This window comes from Garra rufa, chromosome 19 (assembly GCF_049309525.1).
Source record: "Garra rufa chromosome 19, GarRuf1.0, whole genome shotgun sequence".
Taxonomy (NCBI): domain Eukaryota; kingdom Metazoa; phylum Chordata; class Actinopteri; order Cypriniformes; family Cyprinidae; genus Garra; species Garra rufa.
Window position 1 is genome coordinate 39,599,633 of NC_133379.1, and position 16,360 is coordinate 39,615,992.

At 37.1% G+C, this 16,360-nt stretch overlaps 1 protein-coding gene across 1 annotated transcript in view; it reads left to right on the forward strand.

Annotated features, from left to right (window-relative positions):
- LOC141292107 (uncharacterized) overlaps positions 1–10,780 on the forward strand; it is a 31,217-nt gene extending 20,437 nt beyond the window's left edge. Inside the window, exons 9-12 of the mRNA XM_073824063.1 lie at positions 8,525–9,129; positions 9,267–9,407; positions 9,505–9,604; positions 9,726–10,780. Of these exons, the coding sequence (XP_073680164.1) occupies positions 8,525–9,129; positions 9,267–9,407; positions 9,505–9,584 (826 nt within the window). The 3' untranslated portion in view covers positions 9,585–9,604; positions 9,726–10,780. The remainder of the gene's footprint in view (positions 1–8,524; positions 9,130–9,266; positions 9,408–9,504; positions 9,605–9,725) is intronic.
- Positions 10,781–16,360: the final 5,580 nt, after the last annotated feature.

The following is a 16,360-nucleotide window of genomic DNA, read 5'->3' on the forward strand; positions in this document are numbered from 1 at the left end:
GCAGGGAGAATAAGTTAAACAAAGAGTTGAATGAATCAAACAGCAGAGAGAGTCAGTTAAACAAAGAACTGGATGAATCAAAATGTAGAGAGAATCAGTTAAACAAAGAGTTGAATGAATCAAAAGGCAGGGAGAGTCAGTTAAACAAAGAGTTGAATGAGTCCAAAGGCAGGGAGAATAAGTTAAACAAAGAGTTGAATGAATCAAACAGCAGAGAGAGTCAGTTAAACAAAGACTTGAATGAATCCAAAGGCAGAGAGAATCAGTTAAACAAAGAGTTGGACGAATCAAACAGCAGAGAGAATCAGTTAAACAAAGAGTTGAATGAATCAAACAGCAGAGAGAATCAGTTAAACAAAGAGTTGAATGAATCCAAAGGCAGAGAGAATCAGTTAAACAAAGAGTTGGATGAATCAAAAGGCAGAGAGAATCAGTTAAACAAAGAGTTGAATGAATCAAAAGGCAGAGAGAATCAGTTAAACAGAGAGTTGAATGAATCAAAAGGCAGAGAGAATCAGTTAAACAGAGAGTTGAATGAATCAAACAGCAGAGAGAGTCAGTTAAACAAAGAGTTGGATGAATCCAAAGGCAGAGAGAATCAGTTAAACAAAGAGTTGGATGAATCAAAAGGCAGAGAGAATCAGTTAAACAGAGAGTTGAATGAATCAAACAGCAGAGAGAATCAGTTAAACAAAGAGTTGAATGAATCCAAAGGCAGAGAGAATCAGTTAAACAAAGAGTTGAATGAATCAAACAGCAGAGAGAATCAGTTAAACAAAGAGTTGAATGAATCAAAAGGCAGAGAGAATCAGTTAAACAAAGAGTTGAATGAATCAAACAGCAGAGAGAATCAGTTAAACAAAGAGTTGAATGAATCAAACAGCAGAGAGAATCAGTTAAACAAAGAGTTGAATGAATCCAAAGGCAGAGAGAATCAGTTAAACAAAGAGTTGAATGAATCAAACAGCAGAGAGAATCAGTTAAACAAAGAGTTGAATGAATCAAAAGGCAGAGAGAATCAGTTAAACAAAGAGTTGAATGAATCAAACAGCAGAGAGAATCAGTTAAACAAAGAGTTGAATGAATCAAACAGCAGAGAGAATCAGTTAAACAAAGAGTTGAATGAATCCAAAGGCAGAGAGAATCAGTTAAACAAAGAGTTGAATGAATCAAACAGCAGAGAGAATCAGTTAAACAAAGAGTTGAATGAATCAAAAGGCAGAGAGAATCAGTTAAACAAAGAGTTGAATGAATCAAACAGCAGAGAGAATCAGTTAAACAAAGAGTTGAATGAATCCAAAGGCAGAGAGAATCAGTTAAACAAAGAGTTGAATGAATCAAAAGGCAGAGAGAATCAGTTAAACAGAGAGTTGAATGAATCAAACAGCAGAGAGAATCAGTTAAACAAAGAGTTGAATGAATCAAACAGCAGAGAGAATCAGTTAAACAAAGAGTTGAATGAATCCAAAGGCAGAGAGAATCGGTTAAAAAAAGAGTTGGATGAATCAAAAGGCAGAGAGAATCAGTTAAACAAAGAGTTGAATGAATCAAAAGGTAGAGAGAGTCAGTTAAACAAAGAGTTGGATGAATCAAAATGCATAGAGAATAAGTTAAACAAAGAGTTGAATGAATCAAAAGGTAGAGAGAATCGGTTAAACAAAGAGTTGGATGAATCAAAAGGCAGAGAGAATCAGTTAAAAAGAGAGTTGGATGAATCAAACAGCAGAGAGAATCAGTTAAACAAAGAGTTGGATGAATCAAACAGCAGAGAGAATCAGTTAAACAAAGAGTTGAATGAATCAAAAGGCAGAGAGAATCAGTTAAAAAGAGAGTTGGATGAATCAAACAGCAGAGAGAATCAGTTAAACAAAGAGTTGGATGAATCAAAAAGCAGAGAGAATCAGTTAAAAAGAGAGTTGGATGAATCAAACAGCAGAGAGAATCAGTTAAACAAAGAGTTGAATGAATCCAAAGGCAGAGAGAATCAGTTAAACAAAGAGTTGAATGAATCCAAAGGCAGAGAGAATCAGTTAAACAAAGAGTTGAATGAATCCAAAGGCAGAGAGAATCAGTTAAACAAAGAGTTGGATGAATCCAAAGGCAGAGAGAATCAGTTAAACAGAGAGTTGAATGAATCAAAAGGTAGAGAGAGTCAGTTAAACAAAGAGTTGAATGAATCAAAAGGTAGAGAGAGTCAGTTAAACAAAGAGTTGGATGATTCCAGAGACAGGGAGAATCAGTTAAACAATGACCTGGATGAATCAAAAGGCAGAGAGAATCAGTTAAACAAAGAGTTGGATGAATCAAAAGGCAGAGAGAATCAGTTAAACAAAGAGTTGGATGAATCAAAAGGAAGAGAGAATCAGTTAAACAGAGAGTTGAATGAATCAAACAGCAGAGAGAGTCAGTTAAACAAAGAGTTGGATGATTCCAGAGACAGGGAGAATCAGTTAAACAATGACCTGGATGAATCAAAAGGCAGAGAGAATCAGTTAAACAAAGAGTTGGATGAATCAAAAGGCAGAGAGAATCAGTTAAACAAAGAGTTGGATGAATCAAAAGGCAGAGAGAATCAGTTAAACAGAGAGTTGAATGAATCAAACAGCAGAGAGAGTCAGTTAAACAAAGAGTTGGATGAATCCAAAGGCAGAGAGAATCAGTTAAACAAAGAGTTGAATGAATCAAAAGGCAGAGAGAATCAGTTAAACAGAGAGTTGAATGAATCAAACAGCAGAGAGAGTCAGTTAAACAAAGAGTTGGATGAATCCAAAGGCAGAGAGAATCAGTTAAACAAAGAGTTGGATGAATCAAAAGGCAGAGAGAATCAGTTAAACAAAGAGTTGAATGAATCAAAAGGCAGAGAGAACCAGTTAAACAGAGAGCTGAATGAATCAAAAGGCAGAGAGAATCAGTTAAACAGAGAGTTGAATGAATCAAACAGCAGAGAGAGTCAGTTAAACAAAGAGTTGGATGAATCAAAAGGCAGAGAGAATCAGTTAAACAGAGAGTTGAATGAATCAAACAGCAGAGAGAATCAGTTAAACAAAGAGTTGAATGAATCCAAAGGCAGAGAGAATCAGTTAAACAAAGAGTTGAATGAATCAAACAGCAGAGAGAATCAGTTAAACAAAGAGTTGAATGAATCCAAAGGCAGAGAGAATCAGTTAAACAAAGAGTTGAATGAATCCAAAGGCAGAGAGAATCAGTTAAACAAAGAGTTGAATGAATCAAACAGCAGAGAGAATCAGTTAAACAAAGAGTTGAATGAATCAAAAGGCAGAGAGAATCAGTTAAACAAAGAGTTGAATGAATCAAACAGCAGAGAGAATCAGTTAAACAAAGAGTTGAATGAATCCAAAGGCAGAGAGAATCAGTTAAACAAAGAGTTGAATGAATCAAAAGGCAGAGAGAATCAGTTAAACAGAGAGTTGAATGAATCAAACAGCAGAGAGAATCAGTTAAACAAAGAGTTGAATGAATCCAAAGGCAGAGAGAATCAGTTAAACAAAGACTTGAATGAATCAAAAGGCAGAGAGAGTCAGTTAAACAAAGACTTGAATGAATCCAAAGGCAGAGAGAATCAGTTAAACAGAGAGTTGAATGAATCAAACAGCAGAGAGAATCAGATAAACAAAGAGTTGAATGAATCCAAAGGCAGAGAGAATCAGTTAAACAGAGAGTTGAATGAATCAAACAGCAGAGAGAATCAGTTAAACAAAGACTTGAATGAATCCAAAGGCAGAGAGAATCAGTTAAACAAAGAGTTGGATGAATCAAAAGGCAGAGAGAATCGGTTAAACAGAGAGTTGGATGAATCCAAAGGCAGAGAGAGTCAGTTAAACAAAGAGTTGAATGAATCAAAAGGCAGAGAGAATCAGTTAAACAGAGAGTTGGATGAATCAAACAGCAGAGAGAATCAGTTAAACAAAGAGTTGAATGATTCCAGAGACAGGGAGAATCAGTTTAACAAAGACCTGGATGAATCAAAATGCATAGAGAATAAGTTAAACAAAGAGTTGGATGAATCCAAAGGCAGAGAGAATCAGATAAACAAAGAGTTGAATGAATCCAAAGGCAGAGAGAATCAGTTAAACAGAGAGTTGAATGAATCAAACAGCAGAGAGAATCAGTTAAACAAAGACTTGAATGAATCCAAAGGCAGAGAGAATCAGTTAAACAGAGAGTTGAATGAATCAAACAGCAGAGAGAATCAGTTAAACAAAGACTTGAATGAATCAAAAGGCAGAGAGAATCGGTTAAACAGAGAGTTGGATGAATCCAAAGGCAGAGAGAGTCAGTTAAACAAAGAGTTGAATGAATCAAAAGGCAGAGAGAATCAGTTAAACAGAGAGTTGGATGAATCAAACAGCAGAGAGAATCAGTTAAACAAAGAGTTGAATGATTCCAGAGACAGGGAGAATCAGTTTAACAAAGACCTGGATGAATCAAAATGCATAGAGAATAAGTTAAACAGAGAGTTGAATGAATCAAACAGCAGAGAGTATCAATTAAACAAAGAGTTGAATGAATCAAAAGGCAGAGAGAATCAGGTAAACAAAGAGTTGAATGAATCAAAAGGCAGAGAGAATCAGTTAAACAAAGAGTTGAATGAATCAAAAGGCAGAGAGAATCAGTTAAACAAAGAGTTGAATGAATCAAAAGGCAGAGAGAATCAGTTAAACAGAGAGTTGAATGAATCAAAAGGCAGAGAGAATCAGTTAAAAAAAGAGTTGGATGATTCCAGAGACAGGGAGAATCACTTAAACAAAGAGTTGAATGAATCAAAAGGCAGAGAGAACAAGTTAAACAGAGAGTTGGATGAATCCAAAGGCAGAGAGAATCAGTTAAACAAAGAGTTGAATGAATCCAAAGGAAGAGAGAATCAGTTAAACAATGACCTGGATGAATCAAAATGCATAGAGAATAAGTTAAACAAAGAGTTGAATGAATCAAAAGGTAGAGAGAGTCAGTTAAACAAAGAGTTGGATGATTCCAGAGACAGGGAGAATCAGTTAAACAATGACCTGGATGAATCAAAATGCATAGAGAATAAGTTAAACAAAGAGTTGAATGAATCAAAAGGTAGAGAGAGTCAGTTAAACAAAGAGTTGGATGATTCCAGAGACAGGGAGAATCAGTTAAACAATGACCTGGATGAATCAAAAGGCAGAGAGAATCAGTTAAACAAAGAGTTGGATGAATCAAAAGGCAGAGAGAATCAGTTAAACAAAGAGTTGGATGAATCAAAAGGCAGAGAGAATCAGTTAAACAAAGAGTTGGATGAATCAAAAGGCAGAGAGAATCAGTTAAACAGAGAGTTGGATGAATCAAAAGGCAGAGAGAATCAGTTAAACAAAGAGTTGGATGAATCAAAAGGCAGAGAGAATCAGTTAAACAAAGAGTTGAATGAATCAAAAGGCAGAGAGAACCAGTTAAACAAAGAGTTGAATGAATCAAAAGGCAGAGAGAATCAGTTAAACAGAGAGTTGGATGAATCAAAAGGCAGAGAGAATCAGTTAAACAAAGAGTTGGATGAATCAAAAGGCAGAGAGAATCAGTTAAACAAAGAGTTGAATGAATCAAAAGGCAGAGAGAATCAGTTAAACAAAGAGTTGGATGAATCAAAAGGCAGAGAGAATCAGTTAAACAGAGAGTTGGATGAATCAAAAGGCAGAGAGAATCAGTTAAACAAAGAGTTGGATGAATCAAAAGGCAGAGAGAATCAGTTAAACAAAGAGTTGAATGAATCAAAAGGCAGAGAGAACCAGTTAAACAAAGAGTTGAATGAATCAAAAGGCAGAGAGAATCAGTTAAACAAAGAGTTGAATGAATCAAACAGCAGAGAGAATCAGTTAAACAAAGAGTTGAATGAATCCAAAGGCAGAGAGAATCAGTTAAACAAAGAGTTGAATGAATCAAAAGGCAGAGAGAATCAGTTAAACAGAGAGTTGAATGAATCAAACAGCAGAGAGAATCAGTTAAACAAAGAGTTGAATGAATCCAAAGGCAGAGAGAATCAGTTAAACAAAGACTTGAATGAATCAAAAGGCAGAGAGAGTCAGTTAAACAAAGACTTGAATGAATCCAAAGGCAGAGAGAATCAGTTAAACAGAGAGTTGAATGAATCAAACAGCAGAGAGAATCAGATAAACAAAGAGTTGAATGAATTCAAAGGCAGAGAGAATCAGTTAAACAAAGACTTGAATGAATCCAAAGGCAGAGAGAATCAGTTAAACAAAGAGTTGGATGAATCAAAAGGCAGAGAGAATCGGTTAAACAGAGAGTTGGATGAATCCAAAGGCAGAGAGAGTCAGTTAAACAAAGAGTTGAATGAATCAAAAGGCAGAGAGAATCAGTTAAACAGAGAGTTGGATGAATCAAACAGCAGAGAGAATCAGTTAAACAAAGAGTTGAATGAATCAAAAGGTAGAGAGAATCAGTTAAACAAAGAGTTGGATGAATCAAAAGGCAGAGAGAATCAGTTAAAAAGAGAGTTGGATGAATCAAACAGCAGAGAGAATCAGTTAAACAAAGAGTTGAATGAATCCAAAGGCAGAGAGAATCAGTTAAACAAAGAGTTGAATGAATCAAAAGGTAGAGAGAGTCAGTTAAACAAAGAGTTGAATGAATCAAAAGGTAGAGAGAGTCAGTTAAACAAAGAGTTGGATGAATCAAACAGCAGAGAGAATCAGTTAAACAAAGAGTTGGATGAATCCAAAGGCAGAGAGAATCAGTTAAACAGAGAGTTGAATGAATCAAAAGGTAGAGAGAGTCAGTTAAACAAAGAGTTGGATGAATCCAAAGGCAGAGAGAATCAGTTAAACAGAGAGTTGAATGAATCAAAAGGTAGAGAGAGTCAGTTAAACAAAGAGTTGGATGAATCCAAAGGCAGAGAGAATCAGTTAAACAAAGAGTTGAATGAATCCAAAGGAAGAGAGAATCGGTTAAACAAAGAGTTGGATGATTCCAGAGACAGGGAGAATCAGTTAAACAATGACCTGGATGAATCAAAATGCATAGAGAATAAGTTAAACAAAGAGTTGAATGAATCAAAAGGCAGAGAGAATCAGTTAAACAAAGAGTTGGATGATTCCAGAGACAGGGAGAATCAGTTAAACAATGACCTGGATGAATCAAAAGGCAGAGAGAATCAGTTAAACAAAGAGTTGAATGAATCAAAAGGCAGAGAGAATCAGTTAAACAGAGAGTTGGATGAATCAAACAGCAGAGAGAATCAGTTAAACAGAGAGTTGGATGAATCAAACAGCAGAGAGAATCAGTTAAACAGAGAGTTGGATGAATCAAACAGCAGAGAGAATCAGTTAAACAAAGAGTTGAATGAATCCAAAGGCAGAGAGAATCAGTTAAACAGAGAGTTGAATGAATCAAACAGCAGAGAGAATCAGTTAAACAAAGAGTTGAATGAATCCAAAGGCAGAGAGAATCAGTTAAACAAAGAGTTGAATGAATCCAAAGGCAGAGAGAATCAGTTAAACAAAGAGTTGAATGAATCCAAAGGCAGAGAGAATCAGTTAAACAAAGACCTGGATAAATCAAAATGCATAGAGAATATGTTAAACAAAGAGTTGAATGAATCAAAAGGCAGAGAGAATCAGTTAAACAGAGAGTTGGATGAATCAAAATGCATAGAGAATATGTTAAACAAAGAGTTGAATGAATCAAAAGGCAGAGAGAGTCAGTTAAACAAAGAGTTGGATGAATCAAAATGCATAGAGAATAAGTTAAACAAAGAGTTGAATGAATCAAAAGGCAGAGAGAGTCAGTTAAACAAAGAGTTGAATGAATCAAAATGCAGAGAGTATCAGTTAAACAAAGAGTTGAATGAATCAAAAGGCAGGGAGAGTCAGTTAAACAAAGAGTTGAATGAATCAAACAGCAGAGAGAATCAGTTAAACAAAGAGTTGAATGAATCAAAATGCAGAGAGAATCAGTTAAACAAAGAGTTGAATGAATCAAAATGCAGAGAGAATCAGTTAAACAAAGAGTTGAATGAATCAAACAGCAGAGAGATTAATTTAAACAAAGAGTTGGATGATTCCAGAGACAGGGAGAATCAGTTAAACAAAGACCTGGATAAATCAAAATGCATAGAGAATATGTTAAACAAAGAGTTGAATGAATCAAAAGGCAGAGAGAGTCAGTTAAACAAAGAGTTGGATGAATCAAAATGCATAGAGAATAAGTTAAACAAAGAGTTGAATGAATCAAAAGGCAGGGAGAGTCAGTTAAACAAAGAGTTGAATGAATCAAAATGCAGAGAGAGTCAGTTAAACAAAGAGTTGAATGAATCAAAATGCAGAGAGTATCAGTTAAACAAAGAGTTGAATGAATCAAAAGGCAGGGAGAGTCAGTTAAACAAAGAGTTGAATGAATCCAAAGGCAGAGAGAATCAGTTAAACAAAGAGTTGAATGAATCAAACAGCAGAGAGAATCAGTTAAACAAAGAGTTGAATGAATCAAAATGCAGAGAGAATCAGTTAAACAAAGAGTTGGATGATTCCAGAGACAGAGAGAATCAGTTAAACAAAGAGTTGAATGAATCCAAAGGCAGAGAGAATCAGTTAAACAAAGAGTTGAATGAATCAAACAGCAGAGAGAATCAGTTAAACAAAGAGTTGAATGAATCCAAAGGCAGAGAGAATAATTTAAACAAAGAGTTGGATGATTCAAGAGACAGAGAGAATCAGTTAAACAGAGAGTTGAATGAATCAAAAGGCAGACAGAATCAGTTAAACAAAGAGTTTACTGAATCAAACGGCAGAGATAATCAGTTAAACAAAGAGTTGAAGGATTCCAGAGACAGAGAGAATCAGTTAAACAAAGAACTGGAAGATTCAAAAGGCAGAAAGAAACCGTTAAACGGAGATCTGGATGAATCAAAACATGCAATGCAATGCAGTGTGATACAGAGAGAGGAAGAAGTCCAAGCCAAAGAAAAAGAGCTGCATGAGAGAGAGAAAGAAGTGGACAGAAGAGTGAAGAAACTCGATGACAGACAGAGAAATCAATATGAAAGACAGAAGGAGATGGAGATCAGAGAGAGAGAAGTCTCACAAAGACTTAGCTCATCCGGAAAGCACCATCAGAGCACAGCAGATACTCCCTCTGGTCAGTATTTTCAACACTGGTTATCTTTACTTCTCACTGGACAGATACTATCATTGCTAATATAGATTATTACTAGTTGCCCAATGACCTGATTTTGCTACAGAAAAGCCCAAGAGTAAAAACGCTGTTTTTAATAGAGTCTGAGCACAAAGACCGGCCACTGGATGAATGTGAAGGAGAACCGAAGAGCAGAGATGATTCACAAACCAGTGGATCACATGGGTGTGGAGAAAGGAAACCTGTGAGACAAAACAGCATCCAATTAGAACATCCTTATAGTAAGAATTTTATTTAAATATACTGTTGAATAAACTATTTTTATTAAATATTTTTTAAATCTTAACTTTGGCCCTAAAAAAAGTTATTTTTCTTTAGTGTCTGAAAGTGAGCAAAGAGACAAGGAACTGGAATCCCTGAGAGAGAGAAGAGACACAGAGAGCTGCTCAATCCAGTGAATATCATCAGACCACAGCAGGTGACTATTTTCACTGTCCATTATCTGTACTTTCAGAGGATAATGTTATGATCTTAAAATATTGTGTGCATTTATATTTACTATTCTTGTGTGTATTTGATTTCTCTGCCCATGTGTATAGACATGTTTGTGTTCCAGATGAGTGTGGCCTGTTAACCAGTTGGAGAAAGTGATTGGTTCTGCTAAGCATCTTATCCTGATATAAGGACTGCCCCAAACACTTATTCTCTGCCTTTGTGCCTTACTGACTTTGTTCCATTGTGTTTACCTTGTGTTCTGATAAGTCTGTTTTTCCTTTACCATCGTTTGTTTCATCATCATTGTGAAAGTGTTGTGCCAAAGAGATATTTTGAGTGTAGTGAAACTGTGTGTTTGTTATTGTAAGCCCAACTTCTGACTCTTCTGTTTATCTAATTTGCCTATTTGCCTGTTAAGATTTTGATTCTGATTCTGATTTGTGTACGCCCTGAAACTTGTAAATTTATTTGGCATGTATCTGGGGTCGAGACTCTGTTCTCACTTTCTGTTATGGCTAACCCCTAGAGGTTGTAACAACAGTTATTATTGTTAAATATAGCAGCAAGCAGTGATTACTGTAGTTCAAGCGCTTTAAGTCATTTAAGCACATTTGAAAAAACATGTCAGATAATGTCAATTAGATTGACAGCAGTGGACCCAATGGCAAAGTTGTTCAGAATGAGGAGATCGGTCGTACTATTGGAAGATCTAGGGTATGTGTCACCACCAGCGGGAGCCGTCTCCCCAGTTTTGACATGATTTCGGACTCCGTTTCCCATAATCCCCGTGCCTGGGACTGATCACCTGCACAGGTGTCGGCCATCTTACCTAGACTATTAAAGCCAGCTTCTCAGGCTTCACTTTGTGAAGTCTTGTTTTGCCGTGGCTAACATTTCTGAGCGTTTTCCCCATGTTCTGCCTTTCTGTTACAACCTGGACTGTTTACCCTGTTGATTCTCTGCTGCCTGCCTTTTGATCTTGTGCTCCGTTTCCTGGATTTACGCTCTGATCTGCCTGCTGCCTGCCCAGACCTCTCTACTGATTTATGGTTACGATTTATGCTCTGCCTACATTGTGATTATTGCTGTTGTTTGACAGCAACCACGCCTGTCTGACCATTCTTTTGAAATTATTAATAAAGTTGCATATGGATCCCAATCAGCCAGAGTCTCAGTTACAGTATGTGTGAATGTATGCATTATTTCTGCAAATCGAGGTCATTTACCATAGAAATAGTGTTTTTGAAGCCTTTTTAACTGTTACAGCGCCACCTGTGATCCGATCTCCATTAAACCTTGAATGCTTGTTTAGAATGGGACGCTTGAATGCCTGTCTCATGTGCTGTTCTAGTTTCGTTCTGTTCTGAGTTTTTGTTTAGGCTTTATAGTCTTTTGGGTATATTTGGACCGTTTCCAAATGACCCAATTCCTAAAGGGTACATTTCAAAATTTTTACATAATTATTGACCTAGTTCAGAGAATTGTACAGCACTGTGTTTTTTTAGATTAAGTGAAAAACCTAGGACTAGTTTGAAAAAGAATGTTTTTTTTTTATCTTTACAATCATTTAACAAACAGTTTGATTGACAGCAGTGGTTCTAAGGCAAAGCTGTTCAAAATGAGGTGCGTATGTGTTAAAAACTGTGCAATATACAGCGTTTACATCATTTAAATGCGATATTTTGTAGTAAGAATTTATTTGGAGATATCTTCATTTAAACAGATCATCACATAAACATGAGTTCCTATCCACCGTCCAAACAGAGTCCACATGGTAATACAATACATGTATATGCTGAATTAATTTGATTGTTAGCCTACTTTGCTAACTGGTTACCATGAAAACAAAAGGAAAGATACCAAATCTTTTGCCCAACAAAAGTATTTTGACATGTTTTTGCTCCAAATCCACTTCATAACATCAGTCAGGCGTTGGAAATAACTTCCTTTTGTGATCTGATATGGCTTTATTAAACAGAATGAGGCAAAAAGCATTTCACCTTATAACAGTGTTAAAGTCTATGTCGATTAGCATCGTCTTATTTATATATATATATATATATATATATATATATATATATATAATTTATTCTCATAAAAATACCAGAGATGGCTTGAAGAACACAGATAGAACCATAGGTTTTATCTTTCCAAAAAGGTACTACTACTATCTATTTATAATCTATTTACTAAGTACTAGTATCTAAAGAATAAGTACTAGTATCTAATGATTAAGTACTAGTATCTAATGAATAAGTACTAGTATGGCAAGCCGTTTTGACTTTTATTCCATCTCAGGATATGACTTCTTGATATCAACAATTCAGTTTTCACTAGTGAAAATGTTCATTCTTGATTTCAGCAATTACATTTCCACTAGTAAAAATGAAAATTTTTGATATCAATAATATATTTTCACTAGTAACAATGTTAATTCTTGATATCAAGAATTATATTTTCACTAGTTAAAATGGAATTGTTGATATCAGCAATTTAATTTCTACTAGTAAAAACTTTTATTTTTGATATCAAGAATTTTTGTACTAGTAATACCAATAGGAAAGCCTTTTTGACTTTTATTAATTTGCATTAAATGACTTCTTGATATCAACAATTCATTTTTCACTAGTTAAAATATTAATTCTTGATATCAGGAATTAGATTTCCACTAGTAACAATGCTAATTTTTGATATCAGCAATTATATTTCCACTAGTAAAAATGTTCATTCTTGATATCAACAATTCAATTTTCACTAGTTAAAATGGTAATTGTTGATATCAAGAATTATATTTTCACTAGTTAAAATGGTAATTGTTGATATCAAGAATTGTATTTTCACTAGTGAAATGTCTCCATAGACTGCCATTCAAAATCAATTGTTGATATCAACAATTCAGTTTCCACTAGTGAAAATGTTCATTCTTGATATCAGCAATTAGATTTCCACTAGTGACAATTGCTATTTTTGATATCAATAATTCAATTTTCACTAGTAAAAATGTTCATTCTTGATATCAACAATTCATTTTTACTAGTTGAAATGTTAATTGTTGATATCAACAATGTAATTGTCACTAGTAACAATGTTCATTTATGTTATCAAGAATTACATTTTTGATATCAAGAATTAAATTGTTGATATCACAAATTATATTGATATCAGAAATGAACATTGTCACTAGTGACAATTACATTGTTAATATCAGAAATGCAATTCTTGATATCAAAAATAGAAGTCTGCACTAGTAACAAAGTAATTACTGATATCAACAAAAGCAGTTGCAACTAGTGAAAATAGAATTACTGATATCTTAAATAATATTTTAACTAGTAAAAATTATTTTAAAGATATCATGAAATGGAATTTTTACTAGTAAGAAAGCTATGGTAATTATTTCATACATATTAATGAGTTCGGGTTTTCTCTTAGCCAATTACCGCGGGAAGTAGTGCTGAGGGTGCTGCAGCACCCCCTGGTGTCTGTACAATGTTTATCAATCTTTTCAATAAAGAAAGGCTATGCAGCGTCTGTGTTCACATTGCTCATGGTAAAGCACCGTTGAAGCGCATAATTAAATTCACATGTTATCTCTCAAACATAATGTTCCTTTAGTAGGCTATGTTGCAAGTTATAATTTTTTTTTAAATATATATTTATATATACAGTCAGGTCCATATATACTTGGACACTGACACACTGTTCATAATTTCGGCTCTGTATGCCACAATAGTTTTAAAATGGTACAATCAAGATGAAATTGAAGTGTAGACTTTAAGCTTTAATGCAAGGGGTTGAACAAAAATATAACATAAAATGCTAAGGAATTACAACCATTTTTATACACAGACCCCCCATTATCAGGGGCTCAAAAGTAACTGGACAAATAAATATAATCATAAATAAAATGTTCATTTTTAATATTTTGTTGAGAATCCTTTGCAGGCAATGACTGTCTTAAGTCTGGAACTCATGGACATCACCATAGACTGGGTTTCTTCCTTTGTGGTGCTTTGCCATGCAGGCCTTTACTGCAGCTGACTTCAGTTGTTGTTGGTTTGTGGGTCTTTCTGTCTATAGTTTTGTCTTCAGCAAGTGAAATGCATGCTCAATCAATTTGAAATCAGAAGACTGACTTGGTCATTGCAGAATATTCCACTTTTTTACCTTTAAAAACTCCTGGGTTGCTTTTGCTGTATGTTTTAGGTCATCGTCCATTTGTACTATGAAGAGCCGCCCAAACAACTTTGCTCCATTTAACTGAATCTGGGCAGACAGTATATCCTTATACACTTCAGAATTCTTCCGGCTGCTTCTGTCTTCTGTCACATCATCACTAAATACCGGTAACCCAGTGCCACTGGAAGCCATGCTCATGCCATTACACTGCTCCACCATGTTCACAGATGATGATGTAGGCTTTGGATCATGAGCTGTTCCAAGCCTTCTCCATACTTTTTTCTTCCCGTCATTCTGGTACACGTTGATTTTAATTTCAGCAGTCCAAAAAATGCTTTTCCAGAAGTGGTCTGGCTTTTTTAAATGTTTTTTTTTTGACAAAGTCTAATATGGCCTTGTTTGCACCTTGTGGTAAACCCTCTCTATTTTGCTCTGGTGAAGTCTTCTCTTGATTGTAGAATTTGACAGTGATAGCCTACCTCCTGGAAAGTGTTCTTCACTTGGCTGGATGTTGTAAAATGTCTTTTGTGAACATCCAGGCCTTTTTATGTTGCTGAGCTCACCAGTGTGTTCTTTTTCTTCTCAGAATTCACCAAACTGTTGATTTGGCCACTCCTAATGTCTGATGCATTTCTTTTGTTTTTTGAAGCCTTTTACTTGCATGCAGAGCTCCTTTGACTACATGATGGGTTCAGTGCAACAGCTTCCAAATGCAAATGGGACACTTAGAATCAGCTCCAAACCTTTTACCTGGTTAATTGATGTAGAAAAAATGAAGGAATAGCCTACTACTGTCCATGAAACAGCTTTTGAGTCAACTGTCCAATTACTTATGGTCCCTTGAAAAAGGGGGGAGGTACATATTAAAGAGCTGTAATTCCTTAACCTTTCTTCCAATTTGATGAGACTGCCCTAAAAATTAAAGCTCAGAGTGTGCACTTTAAGACCATATTCATTGTATAACTGTGACTTGAATATGTTTTGGTCAACAGCTAAATGAATAAAAATGGTGTCCACGATGATGCCTCTTGTACATCGTCTTATTATCTTCTGGGAGATGTCGGTGTCATTTCTAATAAAAAAAACCTTGCTGGTTGAATAAAAGTAACTTTAGGGTTGCGCTAAGCAAAAATGAGTTGATGACTGTACACATTGTATTACTGTGATACTTTGAGCTCGAACATATTAAAATAACATGACTAATGATAAAAGCGAAGTAAAAAGCAGCTGATTGGGCGGCTTTTCATTTTTTTAAAGCAGCCCAAATTTTGTCTACCCGCCCACTGTCATGATCGGGGCTGTGGGGTTTCCCTCAGCCACCTGAGGTCGTTTTCCTGCACTGCACTCCCTTGATTGTCACATGTCCTTGTCATCAGCACTAATCACCCACATCTGTTCACCATTAGGTCTATAAGTATCTTTTCCGCTCATTCTGATTTATGTCTGCATTGTCTCGTGTCTTGTTTGGTGAATTTGTGTTTCTGATATCCTGGCCTTTTTGATCTTGTTCTTGGTTGTGTTATTTTGTGTTTTAGTTATTAGTTTTGTGCCGTGTTGGCCTTTTTGTTTGTTTACTTTGTTATATTCATTAAAAATCACTTACCTGCATTTTGGACCCAGACCTCCTGTTATTCCCCGTGACAGAATGCAGACATCACTGATGGGTCCAGCGGGGAGATTTTTTTTTGAGGAGGCGGCGTCCACCTGCCTGGGGGCAGTGACCACCAGCTCTGTTCCCGACACGGCGGGGATGTCGTTAGAGGCGGCGTCGGCCAAGAGATTTGAGTTCATCTACGCCTGCTTGGCGGCGATGGACATCCGCAGTGCTGAGGCCGCGCGGAAGCGCCCCTGCTTTGCGGAGGGGGTGGAGACGCTCTTTCGCGGGGAGGTGGCGACAACCGCCATCTCTGTTCCTGATACGAAGGGGGCTGCGCACTCTGTTCCTGACACGGAGGCGGCTGAGCGCTCTATTCCTGACACGGAGGCGGCTGCGCGCTCTGTTCCTGACACGGAGGCGGCTGAGCGCTCTGTTCCTGACACGGAGGCGGCTGCGCGCTCTGTTCCTGATACGAAGGCGGCTGAGCGCTCTGTTCCTGATACGAAGGCGGCTGCGCGCTCTGTTCCTGACACGGAGGCGGCTGAGCGCTCTGTTCCTGACACGGAGGCGGCTGAGCGCTCTGTTCCTGACACGGAGGCGGCTGCGCGCTCTGTTCCTGATACGAAGGTGGCTGCACGCTCTGTTCCTGACACGGAGGCGGCTGCGCATCCTGTCCCTGACGCTGAGGCGGCTGCGCGTCCTGTCCCTGACGCTGAGGCGGCTGCGCGTCCTGTCCCTGGCGCTGAGGCGGCTGCGCGTCTTGTTCCTGGCGCTGAGTCGGCTGCGCGTCCTGTTCCTGGCGCTGAGGCGGCTGCGCGTCCTGTCCCTGACGCTGAGGTGGCTGCGCGTCCTGTCCCTGACGCTGAGGCGGCTGCGCGTCCTGTCCCTGACGTGGCTGCGCGTCCTGTCCCTGACGCTGAGGCGGCTGTGCGTCTTGTTCCTGACGCTGAGGCGGCTGCGCGT